The sequence below is a fragment of the Petaurus breviceps genome, unplaced genomic scaffold (genome assembly GCF_028583685.1).
Source record: "Petaurus breviceps papuanus isolate PSGF00001 unplaced genomic scaffold, PetGlider_PUasm1.0 90792, whole genome shotgun sequence".
Lineage (NCBI taxonomy): Eukaryota > Metazoa > Chordata > Mammalia > Diprotodontia > Petauridae > Petaurus > Petaurus breviceps.
In genome coordinates, this window is record NW_027187347.1 from 2,272,899 (window position 1) to 2,294,373 (window position 21,475).

General features: G+C 36.3%; 1 protein-coding gene across 35 annotated transcripts in view; it reads left to right on the forward strand.

Moving 5' to 3' along the window:
- BBX (BBX high mobility group box domain containing) overlaps positions 1–21,475 on the forward strand; it is a 363,188-nt gene that overhangs the window by 188,086 nt on the left and 153,627 nt on the right. For 20 of the 35 annotated variants that reach the window (XM_069069765.1, XM_069069766.1, XM_069069759.1 and 17 more), the window contains one exon: positions 6,533–6,665. The exons of the other annotated variants lie outside the window; for them this stretch is intronic. In XM_069069765.1, the coding sequence (XP_068925866.1) occupies positions 6,654–6,665 (12 nt within the window). In that variant the 5' untranslated portion in view covers positions 6,533–6,653. The remainder of the gene's footprint in view (positions 1–6,532; positions 6,666–21,475) is intronic. 35 annotated transcript variants of the gene reach the window in all.

A 21,475-nucleotide genomic window follows, 5' to 3' on the forward strand; every position in this document is an offset into this window, starting at 1 on the left:
AAACTCATCCTTCATGGACTTTCTCTTCTGATTGGAGAGTTGGAGGGTGGAGCATTAAACTCTTCCCAAATCTTTCTTTTATATAAAAGTCAAACATTCCAGGTAACTCCATTCACTCTCACCCCACCTTTCAGCTTCTTTTTGTATTTTGTCTTCCCCCCAAGGACCTGTCTCTTTCCCTTTTTATTTTACTTTTTTAACCTTTGCTTAGGGGAAACTAGGAGGTGAAATAAATGGAGTACCAAGCTGGAGTCAGGAAGACTCATCTTCCTGAGTTCAAATCTGGCTTCAGTTGTGTGACCCTGGGCAAGTCACTTAATCCATTTGCCTCTGTTTTCTCTATCTCTAAAATGAGTTGGAGAAGAAAAAGCAAACTGTTCTAGCATTTTTGCCAAGAAAACCCCAAATGGAGACATGAAGAGATGGACACAGCTGAAATAACTAAACATCAACCACCTCTCCTAAACATGGTGTCTGGCACTTAGGTCCTTAACAAATATTTGTTGTGTCAACTGAATGGAACTGGCCTCTAACCTGTGGGTGACCAGAGCTGAACAGGGCAGGGAGTGTCTCCTAATATTTTGACGACTGATTAATTGATAGAGATACTACTACTAGGATTCTAACCTAAAGAGATCAAAGTAGGAGGAAAAGGACTTAAATGTACAAAATTATTTAGAGCATCTTTATTTTTTGGTGGTAGCAAAGAACTGGAAACTGAGGGTTCCCATTAATAGGGAACTGAACCAATGTTGGTATATAAATGTATTGTAAGAAATAATGGAAATAGATTCAGAGAAACCTAGGAAGACATGTATAAACTGATGCATAGTAAGGGAAGCTGAACAAGGGGAACAGTGCATGCCCTACCAACAGCATTGTAATGACTAGCAACTTTTAAAGACTTCAAAATTCTGATCAGAACAATGACCAAATGCAATTCCAGTGAACCCATGTTGAAACATTCTACCCACCTTCTAACAGAGAGGTGATGAACTCAGGGAACAGATACAAATTTAAATAGCCAAATTAATTTTTCTTGACTATGCATATTTGTTACAGTTATAGACAGAAATGGCATATTAGATAATCACTTTTTTAACAGCAATAAAAGTAGCTCACTGGGTTAATGGTAGATAAAGACATTCTACTTCAATTTTAAGGACCAGTGATTTCCGTGAACTAATGCCGATCCCAGACTCTCAAAAGCCATACGTATACATATGTGTATATAGACTTCCAGAATTGTTGTGTTCAAAAAATGCACTCCCTGTAGCAACTTGGTGATAATTTTCTCTGAACTTAGGCTATTCAGACGACAGAACTACAGTCCATTACCAGGACTGTTTTCAAAACTTGTTTTCAGCTTGGTGTGGGAACCTGCCAGAGTTTATGTTCCATTTACTTATGCCCTTCCAAGCCCAGGGTCATTTCCATGCCACTGTGAGGCACTGAAGCAGAACTTTAGTGGGAGCACAGACACAATATTGATTTTAATTATGTATCACCTTTATCTTTTCCAGCAACTTTATAATATTTTATCAGTGGCCTTGGGAGGGAAGTCTGTGTAACTAGTAATTTCATGGATAAGAAGAACAAAATGGAGAGGAAATGAGGGACTGGAGAGTTGCCATCCATCCTGATACAGTGGTGAGGGACGGGGGGAAGTGAACTGTGAATGAAAAGACCAGGGTTCTAGTCCTCCTCTACTACTAATTTTTTTTACTTTGAAAAATTAACTTTGCCTCCCTGGGCATTAGTTTCTTTATCTGTAAAATGAGGGCATTGGACTAGATGATGGAAAGTATTGACTCTAATTTGACGTGTACTTCCACTTAGTATTGCATGATTTCATTTTACACAGTATATTCTAAAAAGATCAGTATGAAATTTTGTAAATAGAATAATTTTAAATTTATTGAGAATCAAAGCATTTACATAAATCCTAATTTAACTTTTCTTTTTAAACCTATCGGAAATGAGAGAATTCCTGGAATAGATTACTTATATGTAGCCAGTAAATTACATGGCGTTCAAAATATGTCCCTATCACAGAGGACTGAATATTACCAGAAAGTTATTCTTTTATTCACTGACACTAAAACTATAACTTTCTCCTTAATTCAGTAGGTCTTTGCTTAATCCTAAAATTAAAAAAATGGCAGCATAATAATCAGATATATAAATCTTAGTAGGTCTTTGCTTAATCCTAAAATTTAAAAAATGGCAGCATAATAATCAGATATATAAATCTTAGTAGGTCTTTGCTTAATCCCAAAATTAAAAAATAGCAGCACAAAAATCAGATATATAAATCTTTAACAAATTTTAAGACAGTGACTGATGTCTTGCCACTGGACTCCGATGTCTCTAGAGGAGAAAGGGAGGCAGATGGCTTTGCAAAACTCTGCCTCACTTAAATCCAGTTCACTTACAAGTCAAGACCTCACCTTTCTGATGCCATTGGAGGAAGGATGAACAACAATGCCAACAGCTGTTCTTCTTGGACAGTGGCAGCAACAAATGCCGTGAAATCTAATTATTCCGTATTATTGTAAGCATTATAAGGTTCTGTAATAAAATCAAATCAGTCTTAAAAAAATTTTTTAAACACTTGCTATGATGCTTGGCACCGGAGATGCCATTCGAAGCTAGAAACAGTGTACAAAGATAAGTAAATATATAACATATACTCGGATTAAATAAAAAGGTAACTTGCAGTTGGGGGAGCTATCAGCTTGGAGGATCAGAAAAGGCCTCGTGTAAGAGAAGGCCCCTGAGCTTGACATTCAACAAAGCTGGGGATTAATAAGGTGGAAGTAAAGAGGGAGTGCTTTCCAGGCATGGGTGACAGCCTGTGCAAAGTCGTGGAGAGGGGAGATGTAATTCTGGGCAGGAAGAATCACAAGCAGGCCAATTTGGCAGGAATGTAGAGTGTGTGAAGGGGGAGTAATGAGCAATGTCTGGAACTGGAGGCTGGAGCCAGATTGTAAAGACCTTTAAATGCCAAGCAGAGGAATTTGTATTTTATCCTAGAGTCAATAGGGAGACACTGGGGCTTTTTTTTGAGCAGGCAATGAAACTAATTTCTCTGTTATCTAGAGAAAAATAAATATTCTTAGGGCTGTTTGTGGCCTCTTTTAAAATTAAATTAAATTTTTTTTAACCCAAGTGTTGAAAAAATTCCTCTCCAGTTTAGAAACTGAGAATGGGAGAAAGGGAGCCTGAGTTGATTCAGAAACTACCCTTTTGGGAGAAACATTTCCTAGTATATTGAAGATGGTATGCATTATTAAAGTTATTAAGATCATCTGAGATTGTTATGTATTATATATGTGCCTGTCCCCTCTTTTTACTTAACATAGTTAATTTCTTGCTATGCCCCAGCTCTTTCTCTAGCTATTTGTTACCAACTTATGAATTATTTGATGATAACATCTTTGAGGACCTTGAGTTATTTATCATTTGCTTTTTTGTTGTGTTCTTGTATTTTGAGGTTAAGTGACTTGCCCAGGGTCAAACAACTAGTAAGTGTCTGAGGCCAAGTTTGAACTTAAAGCCTCCTGATTCCAGGGTTGATGCTTTATCCACTGTGCCATGTAGCTGCCCACTTTGTTGTTTTTTAAATGAAATTGTTCTTTGCACTGAAGTAGACCAACTCTGATTTCTGATCATGACATTTTCAAATTATGTAGACTGGCTCAAAACAGAGCAAGATAACATTTTCATTCTCTCTCTGAACTTAGAGTGTCTCCTTAATAATCACTGATGACTCTGAAAATATATCTTGACGCAGAAAGGCGATAGAATGTTTTATTTTTCTTAAGTTCAGTCCTAATTAAGATATTTTATGTTGAGTATATGCTTTATTTCTCTGTGTGTATAGTTGTTTAAATGTCAAGTGAATGCTTCAGTCCTTGATACTTAAACCACAAAACCTCCCACAGTAATTGAATTTCGAACAAAAAGCCTATTTGCTTTGGTTGCAGTAATTATGTAATGAGGCAGCTAAATTTATAACAAGTGTGAAATAGCCTTACATGGTCACAAAGGGGTTCAGGAAGAGAAAACAATTATCTATGCTACATACACAGTGACATCTTCAACGCAAGATACCCTAGTTTTGATTTTTTTTCCCCTTAATTCCCAGGTTCTTATTTCATGATTTTCAGAAACATGTAATGCTCTGTGAATTTGAGAAACCACTGCCCACTGTTTAAAAATGTGTTTTAAATGTATTTTAGACTAGTCAGAAAAGTTTAATTTTATTTCTCTTTTACTTGAAAAGAGAGTGCAGCCTTTTGGTCATCACAGAAATCTGAGAATAAGTTCAGCTATTTAACAGCAAATATTTTCTTTAGCAATAGAAGAAAATTATCAAAATCTCTTCAAAATTTTGAAGATTTGTTCTTACAGCGATAGGTAATGCTTTATGCATTTTCATTTTCTTTATATTTATCTATTTTTGCTTTAAGTTTTTGTGTCTCTTTGTACAAACTTAAGTAGTTAACATTATTCTCAAAAATCAAAATGTGTGGCCACCTTTCTAAAAAATATTGCTTGGTAGGGGTGGCCAGGTGGCGCAGTGAATAGAGTACCAGCCCTGGAGGCAGGAGGACCCGAGTTCAAATTCGACCTCAGACACTTAACACTTACTAGCTGTGTGACCTTGGGCAAGTCACTTAACCCCAATTACCTTGCCTTTCCGCCTCCAAAAAGCAGTATATATTGTTTGGTAGATTTGTGGACCTGTATCAAAAGTCAAATTTTCTTTTTGGAACTTTTACATTCAAAACTGTAAAGTCTTTTGTGATAGGAAAGAACAACTCCATTACTGTCAAGTTGTCTCTTTGTTGTTGTTGTTCAGCTGTGTCCCACTCTTGGTGACCCTATTTGGGGTTTTCTTGGCAAAGATACCTTAGTGGTTTGCTTTTTCCTTCTCCACCTCATTTTACAGAGGAAGAAACAGGGCAAACTGAGTGCCCAGTATCACACAGATATGTAAATGTCTGAGGTCAGATTTGAACTGGAGCTCTAACCACTTGTACCACCCACCTGCCCAATTTAAACTTGACCATTTTACAGTTTTAATTGTATCTAGGCATTCAACATTTGTTTTATAGAAGATATCTGAAAGAACATTGGTCTTGGAATCAAAACACTCAGAAAATTTTAGCTTGATTCAGAAGACTTAGGTAGAATGGCACAGCAAAAAGGATAGAATCACACACATCCTGGGTTCTAATGCCAGTTGTGCCATTTATAACTGATGGGACCTCAGGCAAGTTATTTAACCTTTCCTCAGCTACAAAATTAGGCCGTTGGACTGGATGACCTCCAAGGTCTGTTCCAGCTCAAGATGAATAATCCTGTTGTTCTGCTAGCTGTGGGAAGCCATTTCACCTGCCTGTCTCTGTTTCCTCATCTATAAAATAAGTGGGTTGGGGCACATTAACTCTCAGTTCCTCTTGAGGTCTTAATGTTCTGTAATGAAATATTGCACTCTCTGGCTTCTTCAGATATCATTGTGGTAAAAGTGAACATCACTAAAGGTTAGAAAGCATGAGTACCACTGGGCAGCCAGGTAGCACAGTGAGTAAGAGCACTGGCCCCAGAGTCGGGATGACCTGGGATCGAATCTGGGCTCAGATACTTAGCACCACACCCAGAAATAACTGGCTGTGTAACCTTGAGCAAGTTACTTAACCCCGATTGCTTTAAAAGAAGAAGAAAGCATGAGTACCACAGAAATCATACCCATGGTGTTGATATGAATAAGTTTCCTATCTGGTTCCTAAGGTTTTTAGGCAGTTTACTGAAAGAGCTTTAAAAGAAAAGGGAAGAAAACTATTGTTTACATTAGACTATATATATATCGCCTCTATGTGGCGCAGTGGATAGAATGCCAGATCTGAAGTCAGGAAGACTCATCTTGACTTGAAATGTGCCCTTAGACACTTACCAGCAGTGTGGTCTGGAGCAAGTCACCCTTATTTACCTTAGTTTCCTTGTCTGTAAATGGAAAAGGAAATAAATAAATAAATATGTATCAAAAGGAAATAAAGAAAAGGAAAAGCTGGAGAAGGAAATGGCAAAGCACTAAAGTATCTTTACCAAGAAAAACCAAAATAGATTTGCAAAGAATTGAACACAGCTGAAATTACTGAACATGTATTTTATATAAGAGTGTAAGACTTAATCTTTTTGAGGCTATATGTCAAAGGGCCCCAATTTGCCATAATTGTGTGCTAGAACCTTACAGTAAACAAATAAAACAAATGAAACGGAAACTGATTGCAGCAAACATATGAAAAGGAAACTGAATGCAGTATTTCTTTTCTGATATTTCAAATAAGCACCAGGGCCTTTATAGTTATAATTTTTATAATTCTCGTTATTCAAAAGAAGACCTATTTCACAGTTTGTTCATGACAAGGAACTTAGAGAGAACAACTTTTTTTTTTAATTGCTTTTGTAATTGAAGAGGGGGAAATTATGAATAAGCACATTTTTTTCTGTTTTTTTTTTCTAGGTAGATATTCATTTGGCCAATACTCGCACATTAAGTACTTTGACAATTAATGGTAAAAACCAGCAAGCAGTGAAAGAAAGAAACTTTAGCTGAAGTTAAAAGGAATGCAGCAGCATGTAGAATGAAGGACCAGGTGTGTTAATTGATGGAAAAATTTGTGTCATTGTGAAAGATGTTTGGTCTGCTATTTCTGTTACCTTTAACTTATGGATAAAAAACAAAACCAAAATATGCAATGCATCAATTAACAGCTTGATCTTTGACTTTCTGTTATGTGTATACCTGTGACTATGGGTGTTTCCAGTTGCACCCAGATAGGTGGGCCGAGAGAGAGAGAGAGAGAGAGAGAGAGAGAGAGAGAGAGAGAGAGAATAATTTATATGACTATTTCAGAACATTTACTCTCCTATTTATGGACAGTATTCCTCTAACTAATAACATCTATGTCAGCTGTCAATGGTGAGGGGAAAATACTACTGAGCAATCAGAAATTTTTATATTTGTAATATATTCAAGATGAGTAGTAGCTTGGGTATCATAAATATGCTTTAAAAAAAAACTATAGTAGTTTTCTGTCTTCGAAGAACTACTTTTTCATGGTTAGGCTACTTCCTGCCTTTCATCTTTTTCTCTCCTGATTATAAAGGAGGAAAATACAGTCCTTTTAAAGAAATATTTAACACCTCAGCTACTGGATTTAAGTATTTGGAAAAGTCAGCTTAGAAATAGAAAATTTTTTTAAAAAATAATTTAAATTTTGCTGCTTGGTATTGGTCATAAATGACTTCCAGATGATTTCATGCTAAATCGAGAGAATATGTCAACAATGCAATCTACATAAAACTGATAGACTAGGAAGTCAAAACTTATAAGCTTTAATAGTTGGGAGTTATATTGACTGAAAAGACTGGTAAAAGACTGAAAAGAGGCAGAATCAAGAAGTCAGTCTATTTTTATTACTCTTGATTTTAAGAAAATAAGGGGAAAACAAAACACATGACAGGAGATTCAGAGTTATGGTAAAAAGAGGTTGGCTTGTTGGTTTTGACAGATCTTTCTTGTTCTTCAAGACAATATAAAACCAGCTCAGATTTCTTAACCAGAGACTGTTTAATCATGTACTTACTACCTAATCAAGTATTGTTAAAGGAAGGCATTTTTATCACCCTGTAGTAATTGGGAAAAACCATGGTATGCAAAAGTAGTATTCTAATCTACAGTAATTAGAGGGAAATAAGTTAATAAAGTATTGAAGAAGAATACTAATCTTATCAAAAGTTTTCTGATAGTGACATTTTATATATATATAACAATTTTATAATTATAACAAATGTATTTCATAATTTTATGATAATTGGCATTTCATAATGATAAGCCTCTCATAATAATAATAGCTAATATTTACATAACATTTTAAGATTTGCAAAATTACTTACAGATGTTAACATATTTGTTCATCACAACAGTCTGGGCAAGTAGGTAGTATTTTTATTTTTGTTTTACAGATGAGGAAACTGAGACTGAGAAAAGACAAATGTTTTATCTACAGCCACATAGCTAATAAATTTCTGAGGCTGTTTTCTATCTCAAGCCTTCCTGAATTCAGGGCCAACAGTCTGGACCAGACTTTACTCGTGATGCCTTGATTATTTGAATACATTTACTAGATGTCTAACCCTAGGATAAGTCATTTGACCTCTGTCAGCCTCTGTTGGCCTCGGTTTCTTCATCTGTAAAACAAAAACAATAATGAGAGCCAGTAGTTGGAACAGTAGAGAGTGTAGAGTTAAGATAGTCTGAGTTCAAATCTTTCCTCACATACCTATTGGATGTCCAATCCTGGGGCAAGTACCTTAACCCGCCTGCCTCAGTTTCCTCATCTGTAAAATGGTTATAATAATAGAACCTAACTTCCAGGATTGTTGTGAGAATCAAGTGAGATAGTATTTGTAAAAATACTTTGCAAACCTAAACACGCTGTATATAATAAAATGAATAATAGGACCTCCTTCTCAGGAAGTTATAAGGATCAAATGAGATAACATACAAAAAATATGTGAGAAATCATAAAGCACTGTACAAATGCTAGCTGTTGGTGTAATTGCTACCACAATTATTATCATTTAGGAGATTACAATTAAAGAAGACCACTGAGTAGTTTCCCAGTTTGGAAGGCCACTGCTGTTTTCTGCTGCCTGTTCAGATTACCCCACCATCTTCCCTTTCCGTTCGTTCCTTTCAGCTTAAGGTTCAAATGGGATCAGCAGAGCAAAGACCAGATGATTTGCAAGATGCCCTGTCGCTAGGGTAGCAGGAGTGATAGGGTTTCCAGCCTTGCTTTTATGCAGAGTCAGCAGCTTTCTTTCCTTCAGTGAACTGGGACATTAAAGATGTAAAGAGATGGAGGCATGGCAAGGAATGGGAAAAATTTATTTTACTACTTGATAACATAATTCTGCAAGTCAAAGAGATCTCAGAGGCAACCTCCCACCAAGATGAGGAAACCCAGACCCAAAGATGTCAAGTGATTTGATTTACCCTCCTGCTCTCGGAATTAGTATGAATTCGGGACACATTTGCTCACTTCCTCTTTGTTGTTTTGTAATTGTTTATTGTAGACAATTTGGTCTGCTTGTTTTCTCATATTTAGTGTTTGTTCTGATTTGTGGTTTACTTTGAACTCTTTAACCCATGAAGCTGACAGGCAATTGTTTCTAAAATAACCTATATATAGATAACATACTTTACTGTCTTTTAAGAGTAGGTTTCTTTTAAAAAAAAATTATATACTTTTTCGGTGCTTACACACGCAACACTTTTCACCTCTCTTGTTCAACAAAGTAATTCTATAATGGTATAGAGTCATAAAATATCTGTCTAGTGCTTTGGCTTCTTCCTGTCTTGGTGACCCCAAACTTTATTTTCCAATATGAAAATTCCACTACTCTTCCCTTTATCTGCCTTCCCATTGTAGGTAGTATTGGTAGAATGTAAGAATTTAGGGTGAGGAATGTTTTGTTGTTTTGTTTTGTGTTTCTTTTCTAAACTTTACTTTTCCAGGAGCAGGAGCTTTAGTAAATGCTTGTTGAATTGAATTGGAAACCATCAGATATAAAGATACATGTTAATTTAATTTGATGGGAGGATATTGTTAAGTTCTAAATAGAATTTTACTACTTGTATGTCTTCAGCATGTGGATGGCATATAAGTTATAATTATGTTTTCAGTGGTCTTCCTTGATTACTCTTACAATGAACACAGAAATTCCAGATGTCTCAATATTCAACAAAATGATGTTTCTTATTACTTTTGGCTTCACCAGAGGACCATTTCCTCTAACTCTTTCATTCATTTTTCCAAGGAGAATTTGTAATCCATATTTCTAGTTAACTGTACCTTCTGGTTTCATTTATACCAGTAACATCAATATAAATTTGACTTAATTCCTCCAGTAGTATAGACTCATGGGCAAAGATAACATATTCAGAATACTGCTAAGTTAATTAATGTTTGTAAATGGTCTAAAATGATGTCATGCTTAGCTTTCAGTGTTATTTTTTCTTCCACTCATCTCTACCAAGGGGAAAGGGGCAATATGTAATTGAAGGTCATGATTGCATTTTGTGTCTATTTTATGGATAGAAAAAAGTAAAAAAAATCATCAAGGTAAGCAGAATCGAGTTTTGGCACATAGGAAAAATGTTGTTTACAATATCAAGATGGTTAATGACATATTGATTGAGTTGGTTCGCTGAATATTGTTATCTAAGTTTTTTAAGCAACATTTTCCCCCAAAACCTATATTGTTGCATATTTTATGTCTGAAAATAACTGAGCAATCATGAGCTAATTTTCATTAACAGTATCCTGAACTTGACTGTTCTTAGGAATAACCTTTTTAGAGAACTGACATCTACCATAATCAATTAAACAGAAGTGAGCTCCTTTTTCCCATTCTTTATTATGATTTTAATTGCTTGAAGTAGTGAAATGCTTTCATAAAATGTTATACATATATATGTATGTATATAGATATAGCTTATTCTATATAGAAAAGAATGTTAAATGACATAAAAACATTGAGAATTAATTGTCCCACTTTCCCTCTCATAGAGTAACTGGATTCACAGACTGCATGTGTTCTCTATCAAAAAGACATTTGTTTTGAAAGACACAGCCCTCAAGAACTGTCAGTCATAATGTTTCTGAGAATAGTTGAAGTACTGAAACATCAATATTTACCAAATGTGCACAGCTTACTGTAAAAAGCACATAAAACTACAAGTGCAAGGGCTTTCTTTTTTTCTTTTCTCAGACTTTCCCTAGTTTATGACTTTCACAAAACCTCACAGTCCAAACCAAGACCCTCTTCAGATTTAAGAAAACATGTGGGAAGTCTCTGTAACCCCTAGTTGACATTCATAATGGAAAATAAAAGGAAAACTTTCTCTGTAGTTAAGGATACTAGTAGCATAAAATGCCTTTTAAAAAAAATTAAACTACATTTTTCTCAGTTGAGTATTTTATTAATTTTTCCAGAAAAGGGAAGTTATGGAACAAAAATTAAGTGAATAATCTTTAAATTAGAGAATCAGAAGTATCTATTAACCCTAGTGGATGTTTTTTTTCTCTTTTTAAACATGCACTCTGGACTTATTAAATGAACATATTTTGCATTACAAAAATTCCCTTAAACTACTTATTAAAGGAACACATTTTGCATTGCAAAAATTCTCTTAAAATATTAATTCCTGAAACATTTATGAGAAAGCATTGCATTTGGAATCAAGTAGTGGGTTTGACTCCGACATGTAACATGAGTGAGCCACTCCCAGGTAGTCAGTTTTTTATATGTAAAAGAGAGATCATAATTGTTAGGCTACCTACCTCACAGAATTGTGAGGAGGGCACTTTGTAAACTTTAAAATATACAAATAAATATAAGCTGCAGCTGTTATTACTTGGGTACTTTATTATCATCCCATCAATCCACCACTTAAATAGGAAAATAAAATACAACAAAACAGTAGCTCAGCCTTGTGCATAAGTCTGTGAACCAGGAAGCTCAACAATATGGTTTTTATCCCACAATTTGCTCTATCTACCCTTCTTAACCTTGGAAAAGCCATTGAACTCAGTGTCTGTTACTCCACCTATAAAATGACTACTTTGCATAAATGTTAAGAAGACTTTTAGTAAAGTATTTTACTTTGGAGATTCTGGTCAGGAGTTGATTAAGTATAAGGTTATTTGTGTTACATTAATATTGTTTATGGTTTTGCTTAAGGGAAGATCTCAGATTACTGATGAAAATTTCTGACTTATTTTCAATACTTAGACAACACTGGAGTGTTTCTAAATTAGAGTTAGTCTCATGACTAGAAATGCATAATTGTCCTGTACTATCAAGTGCCATTTAAAAATAATTCCAGTATAGCTAAAGCTTTTCCAGGGCAATCATTTACAATTATTATTATTTACAGGTGATTTTAATATTCCTTTTAAACTAGGGCTGATTTTATCTCTAAATCTAAGTAGGCTGCCTGAGCATAAAACATAGGCTGCAGTTGGATTTGCATAAACTACTGGGGGAGGGGATGGGGGGGAAGAAATCCCCAAAGATACATCTGTATACTAGCATTTATTGCTTGAAAGAATAACCATTAAATGTGAATGATTATGTTCCCAGTAAAATTTCTGGTGTGCTGTGTTCTCAGCCTGTTACTATTTTTAAAATGGCAGAGTAGTGGGGAAGAGGGAGCAAATATAGATAGCATTTGATGGAAATGGCATTTTCCTTTCTATGCAATCTGACATGGATATAAAAATGTTTCTTCTAGAATTTAGGATTTGCTCTTTTCTTCTTAAAAAGCATAACAAGCCCTAATAAAATTAAGGAATTTCCATGGATTATTCTTGGGTTAGTAAACATACTAAACACTTATAGGCAATATACTAAGTAGCTAGTGATACATTGGGGGCCAGCAGGACCTAGATTCAGATCCTACCCTTGATCTTACTGGCTGTTTGACCCTGGATAAGTCACCTAACCTCCTTTGGGTATCAAGACTTATTGACTAACTTATATACCAGTTGTATTCTGCATCTAGTAGAGGAAATTCCTATGAGAAAATACCTACCCTGGCAAAATCACAGATTTTTAGAGTTTTGACTTTGTATTCAACTCAGATGTATAACTTGGATGCCTATTGTGAGAATAATGAATGCTCATATTGATTACCCTAATACACTATGGCACCCTGAATCATCAGAGAAAGAGTCATTCATGTTCAGTATATTTGCTTGTTAAATTAGGAAAGCAACTCACCTTTGAGAAAGATTATTTTTTTTCCAAAAAATTTAACAGAAATGACTTTCTGCTCTATCCTTAGCTATCCAAAGAAAAATAAGCTAAAAGATAATTTTACTAGTATTCCAGTCAATGACATTATTCAGGATTTTGCAGTTAATTGCTTTTGCAATTGTCTGTTGTTTGACAGACTCATTCATTTAGGCATTGATTTAGTACTTACTGGATGCAGAGCACTGTTCTGAGTGCCATGTTGGGGAAAAGAATATCAATAAAACCTGCTCTAACCTTACAAAGTTTTAGCCCCCCAAAATGATGAGATTTTACTTTTTTAAAGGCCTTTCTTCAATTTAAAGATTGATAATTTTGTCCAATATGTGTTTACTAAAAGAAAGAATGGAAGTAGTGACTAAGTAATTAAGTCATCTTCAGGGGGAAAAATGTCAGGCCATCTTGATTTATGGTATTTAATTTAACCAAATGCATTTGAGAGATTTTGCTTTTTAGAGTAAAACTGAACTTCAGATTAAAGTGTTGATGTTAATTATTTACCACTTTTAGGACAGAGAACAATGGTGTTAAAGAAAAGAGATCCTAACTATGATGATAGTTGATTTCAGTGAAGGGTTATGATTGTGTTGAGGCATTTTTTCTTTAATAGGAACCATTAGAGTACAAATAAAAAGGTTGTTCTTTTTCTTTTAATTTGTCATATCATTTGGCCTTATGAAATTTCTAAAGCAAAAATGACATTACAACTAAATACACTTACCAAATGTTATGTATAAGTGGCATGTAAGTCAGTACCAAGTATTGAGTGAGTATTTGAAAGCTCTAAGACTGAGGTTGAAGAAATAAGAGGGGAAAAGAATCAGACAAATGTAGAAGAGAGAAATGGGCAATGTAATATATTATGATGATTTAAAAATGAGTGAATATAATGTCTTTGAAGACAGAGATAATTTCCTTTTTATCTTTGTCCCCACCCCAAAGATAGTACTTTGTAAACAGTAGGCATTTAATAAATGCTTATTGGATTGAAGTGAAATTTTTAAAATGGCAAAGAGGAGGAGTGATAAATTTGATAAAATGGGCTCAGTCTGAGAATCCTTTCATTACTATACTTTTTATTTTATAGTCAATAGATACTGAGAATGAACCCAGAGAAAGAAATCTAATACAATGTCCATGTGTATTTCAGATAGCTTAGTGGGTTTTTTTTTACCCACCTGGATGATGTCTCTCAGTTCTTGCACCAAGCGTCCAGTATGTCTACCTGTTTCAGGCGCATTTATCAAATGGAGAAGTTAGTTTACGTAGCACATGTTGTTGTTATTAAATTGTTTCAGTTGTATCTAACTCTTTATGACCCTGTTTGGGTTTTTCTTGGCAAAGATAGTGGAGTGGTTTGTCATTTTCTTCTCGAACTCATTTTGCAGATGAGAAAGCTGAGGCAAACAGGGTTAAGTTGTCCAGGGTCACACAGCTAGTAAAATGTCTGAAGCTGGATTTGAACTCATGAAGATGAGTTTTCTTGACTTCAGGCTCAGTACTCTATCCACTATTGCCTAAAGGAAATGCATAGAAAAGTGTAATGCAGCAACCTTAAGGAAAGCTCAGAAAGAGAAGAAAGGACCTTTGGAACAGGTTACAAAATTGTCTAATCTTCATTTTCAGTATGCTTCATTATTCATATATGTCATGAAAGGGAGGTCACAAGATCTATTCCTTTTGATTTCTAGTATTTAAACAGATGTCACAGAAGTGTGTACGTGTATGTGTTTTCTTTCCAACCACTTCCATTCCATTTTATTTTTTTTTTTTGGTCCAGAGAACCATCATTGCAGGCACCTCTCCCAATATGTAGTCTCCATCCATAATAGGTCTGATCCAAGTGTAAAGCCAAGCACAAGCAGTTTCCCAGAGGACTGCTGCTGTGAACAGCTTTCGAGGTTCTGATTATATAGTATAGTGAACTCTCTATTTATTCAATAACAAATTAGAGCAAAACATTCACAGAAAATCAAGGTACCACATTCACAATGTTACAACTTAACACAGAAAATCAAAATACAGTATTCACCATGTCACAACTCAACACCTTATCACTAAAATGGCCATATAGTTTTCACCAAAGTGGTCACATAGTTTTAAACAAAGTACATTCATTTAGTCAATCATAAAATCCTTAATTCATTCACAAAGTACAAAAGTCAAAGTTCTCCACCCCTAGGTCCCAGTAAATCATAATCTTTTCAATCAGTACACTATATCCAAGTAAAGTCTTCTTTCACCTTGACTTGAGGGCAGCTGTCAGCTTCCATGGTTCCTCTTCCATGGTTTCAGCTCCAACTATCACCTGGGTTCAAAGGCAGGAAGCTTCCAGCTCCTTGTCCAGTTCTTCATCCAGTTCCCATTCCATATTGAAGTTCACAGTGTCCAGTCCACCTCAAGTCCTTCCCAATTCCTGTTTCTGGGAAGACAAAGCTTGACAGAGCCACAATAATATTCGTACACATTGCTGGCACCATCATCAATTCACTATCCGCCTGTAAAATCAACTCAGACCCACCAGCAAGGCCTGAGAGCTCAACACAAATCATCAACATAGAAACCAACACAGACCCACCAACAAGGTCCAAGAGGTCAGCACAAATTATCAACATAGAAATCAACACAGACACACAAACAAGATCCAAGAGGTCAGCACAAATCATCAGTAAAGTCCCAGGACTTTACTCCTTCAGGACTTCTGTAAACATACAACCAGAAAATCCTCTTTCAGGGCTTCCAGTAAGGTCCTAGTACTTCTGTACAAAGTATCACAAACAAACATCAACACAGAGCAGACGGAGTGCCAGAATACTATAAGTTTTCTCCTTCTTGACTCTGCCACCATAAGAGTTCTCTTCTCAGTTCTGCTGTTTCTAGCCTGGGGTTCTCCTTATATATGGTCATTAGCTCCTTCCCAGGAGTTCTTAAGTTCTAGGGTTCACAAATTGTGGGATTCACAGGTTCTGTTTCTTAACAGACTTGATACAAGGCTCAAAAGAAACTTGGACTGAAACAAGGTGTTAATTCAATAGCTGAAAGAAGGTGTTATGTGCTTGCCATTACACCACATAACATGTACATTTAGAGTGTTGTTTAAGGCAATGAGGGGTTATGACTTGTGTGTAATCATATAACTGATATGTATCCGAAAGACAGGACTTGAACCCCATGTCTTAATTGTTGTTTGTCCTTCATTTTCAAAGAGAAACAGTGACATCACAGGTGATGTCTTAACTCTCAAGTAAATTGGATTTAAGTGAGGTAGAGTTGTGCAAAGTAGTCAGCCTCTCTCCTCCTGAGTCATAGAAATCCAGTGGCAAGACAAAAGTCAAGCCAACTATTGATGGTACAGGATGCAGTGGATGATCTCACTGTGTTTGATCCCCTACCAGACGCTGTGCTTCAGCTACTTTCATAGCTGTTGGACCAAATTGTTCTCATCCACCCATTCTACTGGGGAAAGTTCTCACATGCTTGGAGTAGACTCCCCTCTAATTTACTGACAGGTTTTGAGGTCTGTTAATTACTCTCAACCTGATCTTGATTTTATCTTATCAATCTTGATCTTGTCAGCCTTTATACTGAGATTTACTGGATGTCACTGCTGCACATATTACAAATTCTTGGAGCCACAGGTGAGGGTTCAGTGAAGATGGACACCAAAGGTGAACAGCCCTGAAAAGGACTTGGCAAGCCCTCATTGCGGAAGTGCTAGTCTTCCCTGGACATCTCATAAACTCCATGTCTTCCCTCCTCCAAGGCCAGCCTTCCTTCCTTTCTAGAAAAGTTAACCACAGGAATAACGGATTTGTGGCTTTCAGCTGTTGAGTGATGTTCAGCAAAATGGCTTTGTGATCCATGAGTGTTGTGAATATGTGTCAGACACTGAGCTAGATACTAGGGTTAAAAAAAGAAAAAAAATAGTCACTTTGCTTAAAAAAAGCACAAGTTCTTCTGGAGGATGCATGTGTACATATTTGCGTAGGTACAAAATAAACAGGTAATGGCTGGGGGATGCAGTGATACATTAGAAGATGGGAGTGTCAAGAAAGGCCCCTTCTATCAAGTGATACCAAGAGAACTTTGAGGGAAACTAGGGATTGGAGGTGAAAAGGTAGTAATACATTTCAGGCTTGATGGAAGACAGCTACTGAAACACATGGAGATGGGAAGCACAGAGAGAGGAGAATAATTTTTTATCTGAGAAATGACAAGAAGGATGATTGGGCTGCACCAAGGAGTGTGTGAAGGCCTGAGAAGGTAGGTTACGATCAGGTTGTAAAGGTATTTAAAGGCCAAATTGAGGAGTTTATATTTGATCCTAAAGGTAATAACTTTGGAGCCACCAGAGTCTATTGAGCATTAGACTGATATAATCAGTTCTTTGCTTTAGAAATATCATTTAAGTAACTGTGGTGAATGGACTGGAAAGGGAGAGACTTAAGTCAGGAAGATCAATTGTGAAGATACTGTTGCAATTCAGATAGAGCCTAGAGTAGGATGGAGGCCATATGAGTGGACAGAAGGGTATGACTGCAAGAGATGTTATGGAGTTAGAATTGACAGTAACAATAGCTGGAATTTATATAGCATTTTTAAGGTTTGTAAAGTGCTTTACAGATATTATCCCATTATATTCTCACAACAACTTTGAAAGGTAGGTGCTATTATTATCCTTATTTTACAGAAAAGGAAACTGAGGTAGACAGGTTAAGTGACTGGCCCTGGGTCATATAACTACTAAGCATCTTAGGTAAGATTTGAACTCAGATCTTCCTGACTCCAGGTCCAGTGCACTAAGTTGCCCCTTACTTGGCAACTGATTGTATATGGAAGATGAGGGAGAGGGAGGAGTGCCAGATGAGTCCTTGCTCTCATTGACACTTCTGGTTCTTCCCCTAAGGCCTCTTTTCCTTTGAGATTGACTCTCTCCAGGTGATTCAGTCTACAGGAAGAAAATTGCTTCTCTGTCCTCAGTTCCTTCTTCCTCCTTTCTCATGGAAATTGAGTACTTGTCTCCCAGCCTCCTCTCCCAGCTACTCCTTCTATTAATGGACTTCAACATCGAGTTGCTGTTACTTCAAACCCTCTGCCTTCATAGTTTCTCAGTTATCTCAGTTCCCAAAAGCCACTCCTTCATTGCAACTTAGACATAAATAGGGGCAGTCATATTTTTGATCTATCTGTCACCTCTAGGAGTTATACTTCCATAATCAAAAATTCTGGAAATCCTTTATCTGGCCATAAGCCCCTAGCATTCCTTCTCTTCCTATTCCCCACTTCTCCTGATCTACTATTTATCCTCAAGGTAACCTCTATTCCTTCCACCCTTCTACACTCATTTGTACCATTACCCTTTTTATGGTTTTCTTTTCCCTCCCAACCTTGATCTTGTACTTGAACAGTTCCTGGCTCCTTTATTTTATCACTATCCATGCCTTCCTTGCAAAACCCTAATCCTCAGTTACTGCCATCATCTTTCTCTGCCCCTCCTACTGATATCCAGCTAAAGAGTGCTGGAGGAAGTCCCACAAATGTGCTCACTAGATATACTACAGATTTATGTCATTTTATCTAGTTATAGCCCTCCCCCCATTTCAGTAAGGTGATACTTGGAGTACCCTCTCATCAACTCCGTCACATTTCCAACAGCTTCTATTCCAGACTGTCTTCTTTCCCCAACTCCACCCTGCCAAGATGGAGGACCTTGCTCTATACTTTACAGAGAAAATTGAGACTATTCATTTTGAGTTCTATGTATCAAAATTGTTTGATCATTCCCTATTGTCTCAATCTTTAGTCCAAGGGTTTTTAACCTGTGATTTGTGAAATTTTAAAAATAAATATTTTGAAAAATGTATTTCAATGCAGTTGGTTCTGTTATAATACTATACTTTTTATTTTATACATTTAAAAGCATTTTTCTGAGGAAGGTCTGTAAACTTCTGTAGGCTGACAAAATAATCCATGACATAAAATGAGTTAAGAACCCCTTTTCTAGTTTATGATTGGCCCTTTTCCTTTCCATAGACAAGCCTTCTCCATGTTCTTTTGATCTTATCACCTCCCCTTCTCCTCCAGTAGATTGCTTCCCAAATCATTCCCTATCTTCACATGCAAATTGTCAGTTTCTCTTTATCTACTGGCTCTTTCCTAGCTACCTACAAGCATGTCCAGGTTTCTTCCAGCCTGTTAAAACAGTAACAACAACCCTCATTTGACCCAACAATAACTTCAAACTAGCAACCTGTATCTCTTCTCCCTTTCACAGCCAAGCTGTCTACACTCCTTATCTTTACTCACTTCTCAGTCCTTTGCAATCTGGCTTCCAGCTTCATGACTCAACTGACACTGATCTCTCCAAAGTACATAACAATCTCTTAATTGCCAAATCCAATGGATGTCTTTCATGGTGCCACAAAAATCCATACAGGAGAGAGCATCCAGACAGAGAATGTGGTTTATAGAGTAAAAGGCTACAGAGAAGTCAAGAAGGATAAAGATTGAGAAGAAGCTATGGAATTTGGCAAATAAACATTACGGGGCTTTGGATTATTCTCCCACTTGCAGAGAACAAGACCTCAACCCATCTTACAAATGTCACAGCTCCTCCTCTCCCCATCATGATAGTTGATAGAGAGCTGGCCATGAGAGTCTTCTTGCCATGTGACCTGGGCAAATCACTTAGCGGTTTATGGTTCTAAGCAACTTTGTAAGACTAAGAGAAAAGATAATGTAGCAGCTGAGGTATACAGAGATGAGGTAACTTATCCAGGCTCATACAGCTAAGAGGTATTTGAGGAAGAATTGGAACTCAGATCTTGCTCACTCCAAGTCCAGGGCCTAGCTGGAATCACTATCTCACAAGTATCTTCATCCTACTTAGCTGAATGGCCACATGAAAGATAAACTTGTATTCTTGGATATGATGAATGGATTTTGCAACACACAAAGCAAAAAGAACCAAAAGTTTTTGGTCCCTGACTTAGTGACACCTTGAAAAATAGAATTCATCAGAATTTTCCTTAATTTCCTTCCCATGTCTTTTTTTTAATCTCTGCTCATTGTCTTCATTAACACCCCCCCCATCATTTACTAACCTTGTTGCTTTCATTAAAAATAAATATTTATATTGTGAACATAAAAATTATCAGTAAACACATACCAATACCCAATAAAGAATAAGCAGTTTATATAAAAAACTTAACTCTGGTCTTGTTTTACCTTCTCACCTTTCCATCACTTAAAAAAATATGTGAAAGCAAGTAAAAAAAAAACCAAGGGAGTCATTTTTATTGCAAGCCAGTTTAATTCTGCATGGATTTATTGAGTACCTAATTTTTACTACAGTATTGTGCAGTGTGGATGTAGATGTGGGTGCAGAAATATTCTATTATATGGCCCCTGGCCATGTTATACAGCTGGCAGCATGATATAGTGGAAATAATGAAAGCCTGAAATTAAGATCAGAGTTATAGGAGGGAAAAGAGTTAAAAGGGGCTTAAGAAATTAGGCAGTTCAACCCACATGTGAATAGAATTCCCATTTACAACCTCCCAACTAAGATATCCTCCAGTCCCTTTTAAATCTCCAGGGAAAGGAAACCACTTTTTCTCAAGCCATCTCATTACACTTTGGTGGAACTCTTAAGTATTAGGAAGTTTTTCTTTAATAAAACTTAAATCCACCTTTCTGCAGCCTTCTATTACTTATGAGTAACATAGCATATATAGTAATATAGCTCTGCCTTCTGTTGCCAGCCAGTACAAGCCTAACCCAGTTCTATCTGTAACAGCTCTTCAAATACTTGAAAACAGCTGGCCTATCTTCACAAGTCTTTGCTCAGGAGGAACGTCCCTAATTTCTCATAGGACATTGCTTCCAGTTATTTCACCATCCTATCCACCAACCTTGGGATGCATTCTAGGCTGTCAGTGTTCTTCCGCAAATATGACTTCCAAATCAGATACTCCAGGTATTCAGGAAAGAGCATGGTATGATTGATACCTCTTAATTTGTATGCTATGACTCTCTTAATGAAGTCTTCTTATATTAGCTTTTATACTGTTAATTGAACTCATGGTCCACTAAAACCTTTAAATCCTTTCTATATGAATTATCTAGTTATGCCTCCATTTCCAAACCTTTAGTTTGTGCAGTTGAATTTTTAAGCCTATGTGCAAGACTTTACATTTATCTCTACTAAATTTCATACTACCATTTTTGAAGTAGACAACTTACATGAAACAAATAGACGTGAAACAGAGAACCATAAAAAGCAATGTCCATAAAATGTTAAATTGAGTATAATGATGTGCCAAAATATACATTATAGCTATTTAAAGCTTTGAGTATTTGGGAAGGGAAAAATATCTTTGACTGGAGCAAGGTTGTATAGAAGTAAGACTTGAAGCATTTGGGAGTATTTGGATAAATGGAGAAGAGGAATGAAGGTATTCCATTCAGGGAGAATAGAATGAATAAAGGTATGAAGATGGGAGTCAGGATGCTGTAGGTGGAGGATAAGGAAGCTTGGCCTGACAAAAGAAAAGGATCCTTGTTAGGGAGAGGTAACAAA